The 12,643-nt window shown below is 36.5% G+C and overlaps 1 protein-coding gene across 1 annotated transcript; it reads right to left on the bottom strand.

Moving 5' to 3' along the window:
* Positions 1–2,543: 2,543 nt before the first annotated feature.
* Positions 2,544–4,318, bottom strand: LOC106760651. Its single transcript, XM_014644065.1, has 3 exons — positions 3,818–4,318; positions 2,812–3,744; positions 2,544–2,732 (listed from the first exon to the last, which is right to left on the bottom strand). Exons 1-3 carry the CDS (start codon positions 4,316–4,318, stop codon positions 2,544–2,546), a joined length of 1,623 nt encoding a protein of 540 aa, XP_014499551.1.
* Positions 4,319–12,643: the final 8,325 nt, after the last annotated feature.

Below are 12,643 nucleotides of genomic sequence, written 5' to 3'. Positions count from 1 at the left end.
ACTTTGCTACTTTTTCGTCCCCCACCTTAAGGAAACACTAAGTTTTAGTCCCCCAAACCAAACGGTGTTAAAAAACTGTTGAGTTGGCTAACGGCTAGCCACGTATCCTTTTTATTCTTTGCCATGTGTTTTTAAATTTAATTGACGTGTGTGTTGATGAAATCAGATGATGGATGACATTGGTAAAGTTTGCTTTATTAGGTGGTTGAGTGCAAAGTTTAGTCTCAAGGGTTTGAGCAAAGACAAGATCATCGAGCTCGAAAAAAGGTTGAAAGTGAATCGCAGAAGCTTCGATATCATCTTGAAAGTGAATCACGTAAGTTCATTTTCCTCTTTNTTTTCGTGTGAATAAATTGATGGATTTGGGATTTAGGGTTTTGTTGGGACTACTCGAACTTGATTTGCTTTCGAAATCACTGTTGAAAGGGAAATGAAAGCTGATCGAGGAGAAAATGGTTGCACACGAAGGAGCATAGGTTCTGGAATGTCCGAAACATGTGGATCGTCCTCTCACTTAGTTTCAAAAAACTGTGGTTGTGGGGAAANAGTGTTGTTGTTGAAGGCAACTACAGTAAAGAACAAAGGGAGACTATTTTATAGATGTAGAAATTGGGCAGTAAGTGAGAATAAATGCTTTATTTATTGTGATGAAGTTTGTATTTGTGATTTGTAATTTTTTTTTGCAGAGTAATTCAAGTTGTAACTTCTTTGAATGGGTTGATGAAGGAGATTTTGAAATTGAAGGAAGCTTACAAAGGAAGAGTGAAGAAGTTGAAGTGTGTATTGAAAATGTTGTGTTGGATCTAAGGAAGAAGAAGGAGAAGTTGAAGAAGAAATTAGAGCAAGAGAGAAAAAATTTCAAAATGATGTTGGTTTTTTTTGTATTGTCATGGGCATTAACAGTGATGTTTTGTTTTTTATTTGCGTTGAAGGTAAATTGTAATTAGATAGGTAATGTTGTGTTATGGATGTACTTTGAAGTTTTAAGTTCAATATAATATGGAAGTTCAGTTTTATTGTGCCCAGTTTAAATCTGNCCTCAGTTTTAAGTTGAATATAATGTTTGTGTTCTGACTATTCTGACTACTAAGGTAAACTTCCAATTCTGATTGAAGAACCATTTAACAATTGTGATTGAAGAACAATTTAATAAACTGCATGTGTTGCTTTCAATTTAGAAATGAAATGCATCTGCTGGTTTCAATTTAGAAATGCATGTGCTGGTTTCAAAACTCTGTTAAGTTCTTCAATTTTAATGACCATAATGAGTCATATATATATTCACGTGAAAGTTCAATTTTTTTGTAACTAAATGANTCATTGATATACGTGTGCAAAACTGAATTTAAAACAGCAGTTGGTTTGGATAAAAAGAAGCCATAATAACTACATATTGAAAAAAAAGCTAAATCTAAAGTATATGAAAAAAAGATAACATTATGCAGAAGAAACGTTGTTTCTGCATAATATAAAGTATAAGAAAAAAAGATAAGTGGTCAAGTACTTAAAAAAGATAAGTATATGAAAAAAAGATAAATATAAAGTATATGAAAAAAAGATAAATATAAAGTATATGAAAAAAAGATAACATTATTTTCCAATCTTGTAGAACTTGGTATAATAATTTTGGGATATAAAGTATAAAGAACAAACGTTGAAATTATGCAGAACTTGGTATAATAGAACCTGGAACTTAGTGGCTTAATAAATATAGAACCTGAAACTTACCACTACTAATACATTCTTTATGTCTTCATCACNTTGTAGTTGTTAGCAATAAGCTAAAAAATTATGAAGCATTTGTATTTAAAAATCCTTTCTTATTATGAATGACAATTCTATATAATTCTTGCTGTCTGGTTTGCATTAAGCATCATACAATCTATATTTGTTTAGAAAGAATTGACTTAGCCTGCAAGTTAAAATTTCAACATTGTATTTATCAAGCCAAAACCTAAACCTATTCTTATTGTGAATTTCAATTGATACTGCTCAAAGATGGGAGCGAGCTTTTTCCGAAAAACAGCAGAAGCTAGTTCAAACCACAATAATCAGTAAAGCACAATACCAGTAACAGTACCTATACACAAAAACCAGAAAAATCTCTTCAATTATTACTACCAAGTAAAGCAGCTATGAACAGTAATTTAAAGCACAATTCCAGTAACAGTAATTTAAAGCACAATTCCTAAAGTGGACAGAGATGAATAGGTGGTCTGTGACCACTTTAAATAAAATTGAATTCAGTCAACAATACCAAGTGGTCCAACATCACTGCAAATAACAATTCAGTTTACAAAAGCAAGTGGTCCCTGACTACTTTAATTTAATATTGTGCCCACTAGTACTGGTCTCCCTAAGTGGGTCACAGTCATTACAAAATGTCATATTCCACTACCAACTCAGTTGCAACTTGCTTNAGATCCGACAATTTGTCCAGATAGTCTTCCAGCCCTTGCATCTCTGCGTGCTCCCATTCTTGAAGTGCTTCCAGATCCAGGCATCCCAGCTGATGCAGATCGAAGCCTCCCAGCTGATGCAGATCAAAGCCTCCCAGCTAATGCAGATCCAGGCCTCCCAGCTGATGCAGATCCAGGCCTCCCAGCTGATGCAGATGCCCCTCTCCCAGCTGATGCAGATGCCCCTCTCCCAGTTGATGCAGATGCCCCTCTCCCAGTTGATGTAGATGCCCCTCTAACAGTTGATGCAGAACCTCTTGCAACCCCTGTGTCCTGTTATATGAGAAAGGTAGTTAGATATGGCATAGCAGAAAAAAACTAGCTTGTAATTAACATAACCAGGAAGAATTACCTTGCTTGACTGCCCCTTTTTACAACTTCTTACATTGTGTCCATATGCATGACAACTGCTACACTTCATACCAATATTTTTCTTGGATAACTTTGAATGGCTGACATATTCATCAGCTTCTCTTCTTCTTAACTTCTTTGGCCTCCCAGGAGGTGTTTTATAAATGGGTGGTAGTAGTGGTTCAGTCTCAGATCTAGGCCAAAGTTGTTGGCCATTGATTGGAATTATTTGAGGTGCATAACAAGTTTGATATGCTTCTTTCTTGTAATATGGATGAACATAATCTTCTGGGTTCTCTAATTTATAATGTATGGCAGCAACGGCATGTCTACAAGGTATTCCAACTAAATCCCAAAAGTAGCAACTACAACTATGATTACTTACATCAACAACAAATTTGTCCATAGTGAAGCCATGAGTGACTTCAAATTTTGAACCCCCTGCCCAAACTGGTAGCCAATTGCCACTTTTCTCAACTTCCCTATCCAATCTTTTTCTTGGCTTAGGCATAACATCACCATGATATGTGTTTGATTTTTCTCTTAGAGTTGCAAACCTACTCATAATATATGACCTAATCCATTCCATCATAGTAATTATAGGTTTGTCTCTTGCCAACAAAATTGTACTATTAAATGATTCAGATAAATTATTGATTNATACATCACATCTAGGATATGCACTAAATGCATGTTTGCACCATGATTTAGTTGGAAGTGCCATTAACCAATTATAAGCATCAGAATTGATAGTCTTCAACTCACCCATTTTTTTTTCCCATTCCTGAAAGTATGTCGCCTTTGCTGCTGCCATCATAAGGTCTCTAATGAGCAAACCTCCACCGAATTTCTTCTTATAGTTGTTGTACAAATGCCTTAAACACAGCCTATGCTCCACCCCCATCAAAATCTCATCAAATACAGCCATTAATCCCTGCAAGCAAATCACAACAACCTTTAGTGCATAATAGGACGAAAATACAAAATTAAGTTGAATTTGAAGTTACCTTTTGTTGATCCGAAATAAAGATCCAGCGTTGACAATCTATGCCCCCAATATCATCCAGCAACAGGGACAAAAACCACCTCCATGTCTCCTTGCATTCACTTTCAACCACAGCAAAAGCTAGTGGGAAATATTGGTCATTAGGGTCTCTTGCCACTGCCACTAACAACTGACCTCCATAACTTGTCTTCAAATGACAGCCATCAACCCCAATGAATGGCCTGCGACTACCCAAGAACCCTTGTTTACAACCCTCTAAACACATGTAGAATGACCCAAACCTTGGAGGCAAAGTGGGTTGGGGTCGATTCACCTTAATCTTGAAGGTTCCAGCCTTCACTCTTAACAACTCACCCACATAATCATAAAGACGACCATATTGTCGTTCTCCATCACCCACTAAAGAGTCCGTTGCAATTTCCTTTGCTCTTCCAGCCTTCCAGGGACTTATTCCAACACTAAATGACTTCTTCATTTCATCTATGATTTGGTTCACTGTCATGCCTCCCACATTAACAAATCTATCTACCAAAACTTGTGCAATCCATTCTACACTTGCACTTTTGTTACCAAAAACTCTTCCACACTTGTGACGTCCAACAAGAGTTTTCACTCTAAAAGTTTGCCTTCATCCTACCTTGCTAGCCATAATTAGAAATCCACATCCCTTTTTGCAAACTGCCCTCACCCTCTTTGAATCATTCTTAACAAACTTCACTTCTTTGCCATTTAAAACACTATGCTCCTGTAGTGCACTTTTAAAATCTTTCAATGACTTAAACTCCATTCCTATTTTAAATTTAAAGGTCTTTGTCATATCCTCTTCTCTATACTTTGGAAACTTCTTCCTATCCTCACACACATNCTCATCACTATCATCATTTGAAGACAACTCATCTGTATTGTAATCTTCAATTATGTCATGCTCATGATCTCCAACATCTTCATTAATCATAAATGACCCCTCACTCTTTCTTCTCCTGACAGTTTTCCTCAAACTTTTCTTCCTCTTTTTCATAGTACTCCACCTTTCCAAAACAGGATTAATGTTTCTTCTTTGTACCTCCACTCTCTCATCCTCCATCCCAAACCCATCATCGTCATTTGCCATTCTTTCCTCTTCACTCTCATCCACATTTTCCACCACTTCACCGTCAACATCATTGCCTTCTTCCTCTTCCTCTNCCTCTTCAACATAAGCCTCATCCTCCCCCATCTCTACATATTCGCCCCCAACATTCCCATCTTCCTCTTGGTAATCCATTTCGACATCTTCTACTTCCACATTCCCCTCCACTACACCATCATAACCAACTTCTTCATCCACAATAAAATTTTCTTCAACAATATTGTCCTCTTCATCACCAATATTCAACTCTTCCTCCATATTTACCTCTTCCTCCATCTCCTCTACGTGTACTGCCTCTTCACCAAAATTAAGAAAGGTAATTTCTTCTGGCTGACTAGGTTGCAAATGTTGGACATAGATTTCAACCTCATCATTACTTTGTTCTGCATAGTTACTCAACAACATTGCTTCCCTATCATCACCGAGTATTCTCAGGTTGTTCATCGCCTCTTGTTTTGACCCCTTCCACCACAGCTTGAACTCTCCATCATACTTGAACTCTCGAACAATTCCCACTGCTTCAAAGTAAGACCATCTGTCCGGATCAATCCCTTTTATAACATGTATTTCTCCTCCCACATATTCTATTCCCTTATTATTCATAAACTTCCCCATGTGATGCAGAGAAATGTCAAAACCCATTGGTAACCCTACATTGTAAAGTGGAAATTTTACACACACAATGCACAAAAAGCAATGGGCAGAAAGCAATGGGCACACTAAAACAAAACGAAAGGAAAACGATAAGGAAAAACAAAACAATGGGTACAAACCAACAATGGAAACAAAACAAAACNAAACGAAACGAAAGTAAGAAACTTACCTTCTTCNAAACGCCTTTCTTTCACACAGAATGGGTAGAAAGCAATGGACGTCTATAAACCCTCAATGAAACCAACAAAATTTCGAGTAATCTTTTTCCCTTTCACACACAATGCACAAGCTTTTCTTTGATCGAAAACGATCACGAACCCTAATCACGTTTTCCAGTGCTCTTTCGCTCTTTCGCACATAATCCCCAATACTTACTAAGTATAAACCCTCTTCATCTGATTTCATCAACACACACACGTCAATTAAATTTAAAAACACGTGGCAAAGAATAAAAAGGATACGTGGCTGGCCGTTAGCCAACTCAACAGTTTTTTAACACCGTTTGGTTTGGGGGACTAAAACTTAGTGTTTCCTTAAGGTGGGGGACGAAAAAGTAGCAAAGTTTGGAAGAGGGACGAAAAACAAAATAGCTTCATAGTTGGGGGACTAAAACCATAATTAACCCATTATTTAAAAAGTTTATAATTTATAATTTTATATTTTTAACTTTTTTATTGTATTGTAAACGGCTTAATGTTATCCGGACAGTATGGTTTTATCTAACTATAACTCATTCTTACATATTCTAATCTTGTATTGTTCTTTAATTTACAATAATTTAAATCAACAACTAACTTATGAGTGGGTTATGGTATTCCAAACTCATAATATAAGTGAGGACTCAAAAACTAATAATAATCCTATAAATAGTCTATCCATCAAGGTAAATAATGGACATTCAACATTAATTGTTATCTACCCTATTAATTTGGACATCAAAGTGTCTTTTGCAGACACACCAACTTCCATCAATGGAGGACGAGTATCAAGAGAAGAGTGGAGGGAAAACCAATTGACAAAGGGAAAATTAAGGAAATCCATCAAGATCATCTTCACAAGGTACATTTGGCTCCATAAATATAATTTGCATTCACTATGAGGCCGAGAAGTATTCAGTGAACAAAAAATATCATGGGAGAAATAACATGACAAACACAAAATAAGTTGGAAATCCTCTAATGAGATGACCATGCTAATGTCAACACACAATGTTAAGGGCCTTTTGAGCCAATCTTCACTGTGACACCTTAAAGCCAACAGGAGCCATTAGTATTAGTAGAGAGACCATCGCACCACTAGATCGCGCCGAGTAGATCATGAATAAGTGACAAAATCATGACCACCTATGTTTTTCATCGCAAGGCTGCTGCTGGTGGCCCCAATAACCATCAACAACCTTGCAAGCACTGGTGCAAGTGTTGTTTTCATTTTGCCCCCCTCGTGCGCATAAAACCCCGCTACACATTTATGTCTCCTTCATCTTACCAACATCAATGAAACTTCGATTTTGTCAAGCATTATCATCATCTTTTCATCATTGTCGTGATGCCAATTGCTCAAGCATAGTCAGAGTCACTACCATAAGCGTTGCCATAGTACATAAATGAAACCACCACTATTTCTTCATTCACACAGGGGCTTCTCTTCTTCTCCAAAACCAAGACCAAAGGGTTTCCTCTTTAATATTCTTCTCTGAGCCACTTCAGTATCAGCCAGGACTAGCCGCCGTAAGAATCGTTAGCAACGGTGACCACTACCACAATAACCCTCACACAAAATTACGCATTTGTTAAGACAAGATCGTTTGTAGACTATACCATATAGTAACTTAGGTTCTGAAGTTTAACAAAAAGTATTAAACGAAATATCACTCTACATGAAAGATTGTTGTAAAGAAATAATGTCTAAGAGAAAAATATTTTTGAACGTCTTTTCTAGACCAAAACAAGCTTATAATAACATTTACTCTGACACGTCATACAAGCTCAATTTTGATAAAAGTAAGCATTGTGTCTAGGATTACCCTATTTATCATCATTATATTGTGTCTAGGGTTACTGTTAAGATGTCGGGAAGTGTATTGAATCGTATCAAGTAATAATAATGGTAAGACCAGTATTGTTTCCCAAGAGACTCACGACACGAAATAGTTGTGATATTTCTTAACTAATTAAGACATTGATGAACGAATTTTGAGTTTTTAATGCAATTACGAAAAAGTAAATATGCATGCAATTTGATGAATTGAACAGAAACACAAAGGTAAATGGTTGATGTTGAAAATATGAGATGAATATGTTTTTGGGGTTAGATTTCACCTAGTTTACTCTCATATAAATAAGAATTTTGATTCTTCCTTAATGTTAATGTCACTATCTAAATTACTTAAAACCCGATCCCTCGGCGAAGAAAGTTTATGTTGAGATTGTTGACAACACAAACTCTATATCAAACTGGTTTTTGATGATGACAACACACTGCTTAATAACAATACATAAGTTCAGGGTTTACATGTTCAGCTAATATATCAAACTGATTTGAACAATGTTTTTATTCATGTTTTGATTGATTTGCATTGTGTGTTCCTATGATTGATTATGTGTTATATGTATGGAACATGCTTGTATTGAAATGTGTGATACAATGATTTTGATTACTTCTGCACAATTCTGAAAAAAAGATCACAAGCACTTTTATGAACTTATATTTGTTGTGACAAAGGTCTAGTTCAGTCGAATACACTGGGAATGGATTCGACTATGCTAAAATCTTTGTACATATTTTGTGAACACGTGCGTGATGAGATTTTGAGTTGAAAAGAATTTCAAAGTATTTTTTCAAGTGTCAGTCGACAGTGTGGAACACCCATTCGACAGTATTGCTGTCATGTTTGGAATTTTGTTATGCCTACTTGCTCCAACGACTATATTTTTCAAAAGTTAGTTAAGATTGACTGACTGGGTCAACTGTCTTAAATGTGCATTGATTTGGTTGACTAAGCAGCCTTTATATTGACTATCTGTTATAACTGTTTTAATACATTCGACTGTAATAGTAGGCCATTTGACTGAGAATGACAGGAAAACTATAAATAGAACAGAACATGAATTGTTTTGAGACTTTTGTGATCTAACATTTTCATTGTCCTGTTTCAGAGATAGTTCTCAGTTTTGGAAGCTCCAAGAAGACCGTGGTGATCTTTCTTGAGAGAGATTCAGATTGAGGAGTCAATTGCACACACTATTTGATCAACATCTGCACAAAGAAGGTGCTTCTGGTTTGATCTTGATAGGCTTGGCATCCTGTGAAAACTGTTGTATTTGACTGAAGGCTTGGCAATCTGTGAAGTCTGCTGTGATAGGCTTGGCAACCTGTGAAGCGCGCTATGATAGGCTTGGCATCCTATGAAGAGTGTTGGTTACACGTTGAGGATTGTTCAACGTGGGTTCAGATTACAGAAGAGGGGATTCTTGCTGCAATTCTGGTTTTGTGTGTGCAGCTATATTTGGTTTTGGGTTAGAGAGGAGATTTATATTTTTGCGTGGTACTTCTATAAATTCCTTGTTGTAAAAACCGCAACCATTATAGTGCATTTGCTTCCAAGATTGTGATAACGGTTGAAAAACAGTTATTTTCATACTCAATTTTGATATTAAAACACACTCTTTATGACTTAGAATTAGCTTGAAATAATGTATTTTGTTTAAGTTAGAGAATAAGAGAGTCAAAAGTTGTTTTTAGATATATTATGCTTGTTTTGCAGGGTTTTGATGAGAATTAGAGATGAATTGAAAGAAAGGTCGAAGATCAAACGGTTGTAGTGCAGAAAAGTCAACCAGAATGCAGAAAAGTCAACCAATCAACCAGAAAAGTCAACCAGTTAACCAGAAAAGTCAACCAGTTGACCAGAATGTTGAAAAGTTGACCAGAGTGCAGTTGACCAGAGTGCAGTTGACCAGCGCCCAGCGGTGAAAATGACCGTCGGGCAGTGAAATATGACGCTGGGCGGTGATGCTACTAATGGGAAACCGCTGGGCGTCAAAATATGACGTGGGGCGGTTGTCTGCTGGGCTTGGGCTCAAATTCTGTTACTTTTTCTTGGTTATAAGTAGCCCTAGTGCGAGTTTAAATGGATTCTTTTGACAGAAAGGGGCGGCCAGACCTAGTTTTCACACCTTGGAGAAGATCTCTTGGATGCTTAGGCTCCTTTTTATCCAATCTAGGGTTTGTTTTTCAATTCTTCCATTATTTTTCATCTAGTTTCACCATGACAATGGTGAACTAAACCTTTTTGTTATTGGGGAACAATGTAATCTTTTGAAACTCTCTTTTATTGAAACTCTTATTTATTTATATTCTTGTTGTATGCTTTGATTATCAATTGTTGGGTTTCTCATCTGCGCTTAATGCTTTTATCGTTTAACTCATTCGATAATTTTTGTTTGTCTTTATTGATACCGGAAGGTACGGTATTGTCATGAATTGGTGGGAAATTCCTTGATTAAGCAATACCACCTAGGGATAAGGGGGTAGGACGATCAATTGTTTTTGCTTCCGTTTATCATGCATTATTAATTACTAGGGGAGGCTAGGAATAACAAGCCAGTAATTAGTAATAAGCTCTTTTCGCCGAGGGATCGAGTTAAGGGTAGACTAAGAAAGTTTGCATGACATGGAGGAGAAACAGTATCCACATAACCAAAATAGGTAGACATGGGAAAGAAGGGGGAAAAGAAGAATGCAATGAAAATATGCAACTAAAGCTACCTAAATGCAACATACATAACACATACAAAAAACGAACACACAAAAAAGAACAACACACTCACAACACAAGTCAAAATACTACACACACTAACACAACAAAAGACCTAAAACCGAACCGTTGGTTCCCGGCAACGGCGCCAAAATTTTGATGGGTGTCGCGGCCCATACAAATTTTATTCCATATGAGAAATGCAGGATAGCTAGGAATGACTCCTAGGTCGTCTCTCAAGGACCAATTTTGCGGTTCAAGAATCAAGTCAAACACGAAGGTTGGGGGGTTGTTGAAAAGTTTGTGAATGCGGATAAACAAAATCACAGATGCAAACAGATACGGAAACACGGAATCAAACACCGAATAAAAACGGTTGGTCACTAACTCAATTACTATGCTTCCAATCCCAGATCAACGACAAGTACACACTACTCTAATCCAAATCCGACACGAATCACCTAACTAAACGAAGGCTAATTCGGTCTTCAAAATTGCAGACTAAGCGAATGCAATACACAAATCTAATCAGTCATGCACCATACAGTCTAATCAACTAAGCGAAGATTAAACACCGAGTAGGCAACTATGCGTATACCTAATCACAAGCACTTAACATATTAAATATTGAGCAGAATCAGAGTAGCAGTATGGCAATTAAAGTGCAAGAATTTCATGGAAGCAAAGTAATTTTATTAATAACCAATCCGACTAACCTAGACTTTCATCACAATTAAATTATCACTACCTAACAGAATAGACAACATTAAAACATTAAATTAAACATTCCTAAAGCAAGATGTATAAACTAATTAAAATGCAGCAAGTAAATAAAATAATGCTTGTCTAAAAATGAAATGCACCGACCAAATTAAATGCAATAAATAATTAAGAAAAATCATGACCCAAATGAAATATAATAAAGAAATCTAAAATGCATCTCCATTAACCAACAAAAAGAAAATTACTGTGCTTCTTTAAAATGGAATATAAATTGAAATGCTTGGATTTCATCCAAAGTAAATCACCGCACAGCGTGTTGTTCATAAAAATAAGTGCCACTTCCTTGCAATTGATGAATAAGGAAACATATATGTGGTGAAATCAGCTTTGTGCACTCCTGCCAGGCCGAGACACTACATTACTCCTCCAAATGGAATTAGCTTCCTCCTAAGCTTAAAAGTGAAGCAGCATGGTTCTCCCAAGTGTGTGCCACCAGCAACTAAATTAAATGCACCGCTCCATCATTCAAAAGCAATGTGCTTTCCAGCAAAGAAAATAAAATAAATAACCGTGAATCTCCAAAGGTTGAAAACAGCGTGCATTTTGATTCAGCAAAGAAAAAAAATCGTGCAAATGTCAAATGAACTAAGCTTCTCCCTCTTACGAAAACGTTGCAGCCCTTCTAACAAAATAAATCTGCAGCTGCCTTCTATGCTTAAGAAACCACTGTGACTCCTAAAAGTTAATGTAAACTCCTCAAAATAAATTGCTAAATCCTAAACTAGAGCAGCAACTGCAGCTAGAGTAAATGGAAACAAAAAAAAAAACAAATGTGCTATCTTCTTTTATCAGAATGAAACAGCGTGAATAAAATTTCCAAGAGCCCAACCTCCAAGAATGTTTAAAACAAAAGCCAAGTAAAAGGGTGGTGGCTGCTGCCCCCATTTTCATTTAACCAAAATCAAAAAAATTAAATATGGTTCCTAGCTCTCTAGGAGTCTCGGCTTTTTTTCCATAAAATGTTAAAGACCAACTGCTAAAATCAAGTGACGGCTCCACCACTTTTCTAAGGGACCATGTGTCCTAAAATTGGGTGGGGTCCACCCTAAAAATAAAAGGAAACCCTAGGTCAAGGACTCTTAGGCCTTAACTTTCATGTAACCTAATCGCGTAAGACTTGAGAAAAGAATATATTTAGTGGTTGTATGAAAAGAACAAAAGTAAACATGCAATGCAATTGATTCAATTGGTTTTGAGAACTATGGATGAATGATGTTGTTGGGATTTACAATTTCATCTTATCCACTCTTATATATCTACTCTTCTTATTTAATTCACTTATTTATCTAATTGCCATGCATACTTTCTTAATTACTCTTAACCCAAATCCTTGGTGAAAAGAGCCTATTACTAATTATTGGCTTGCTATCCCTAGCCTCCCCTAGTAACTAATAATGCAATGCGTGAAGCAAATACAATTGACCGTCCTACCCCTATCCCTAGGCGATATTGGCATAATCAAGGAATTTCCCACCAGTTCATGACATTACCGTACGTCCCCATAT

This window comes from Vigna radiata, chromosome 5 (genome assembly GCF_000741045.1).
Source record: "Vigna radiata var. radiata cultivar VC1973A chromosome 5, Vradiata_ver6, whole genome shotgun sequence".
Taxonomy (NCBI): Eukaryota; Viridiplantae; Streptophyta; class Magnoliopsida; order Fabales; family Fabaceae; genus Vigna; species Vigna radiata.
This window is presented reverse-complemented; position numbering and strand designations above follow the sequence as displayed.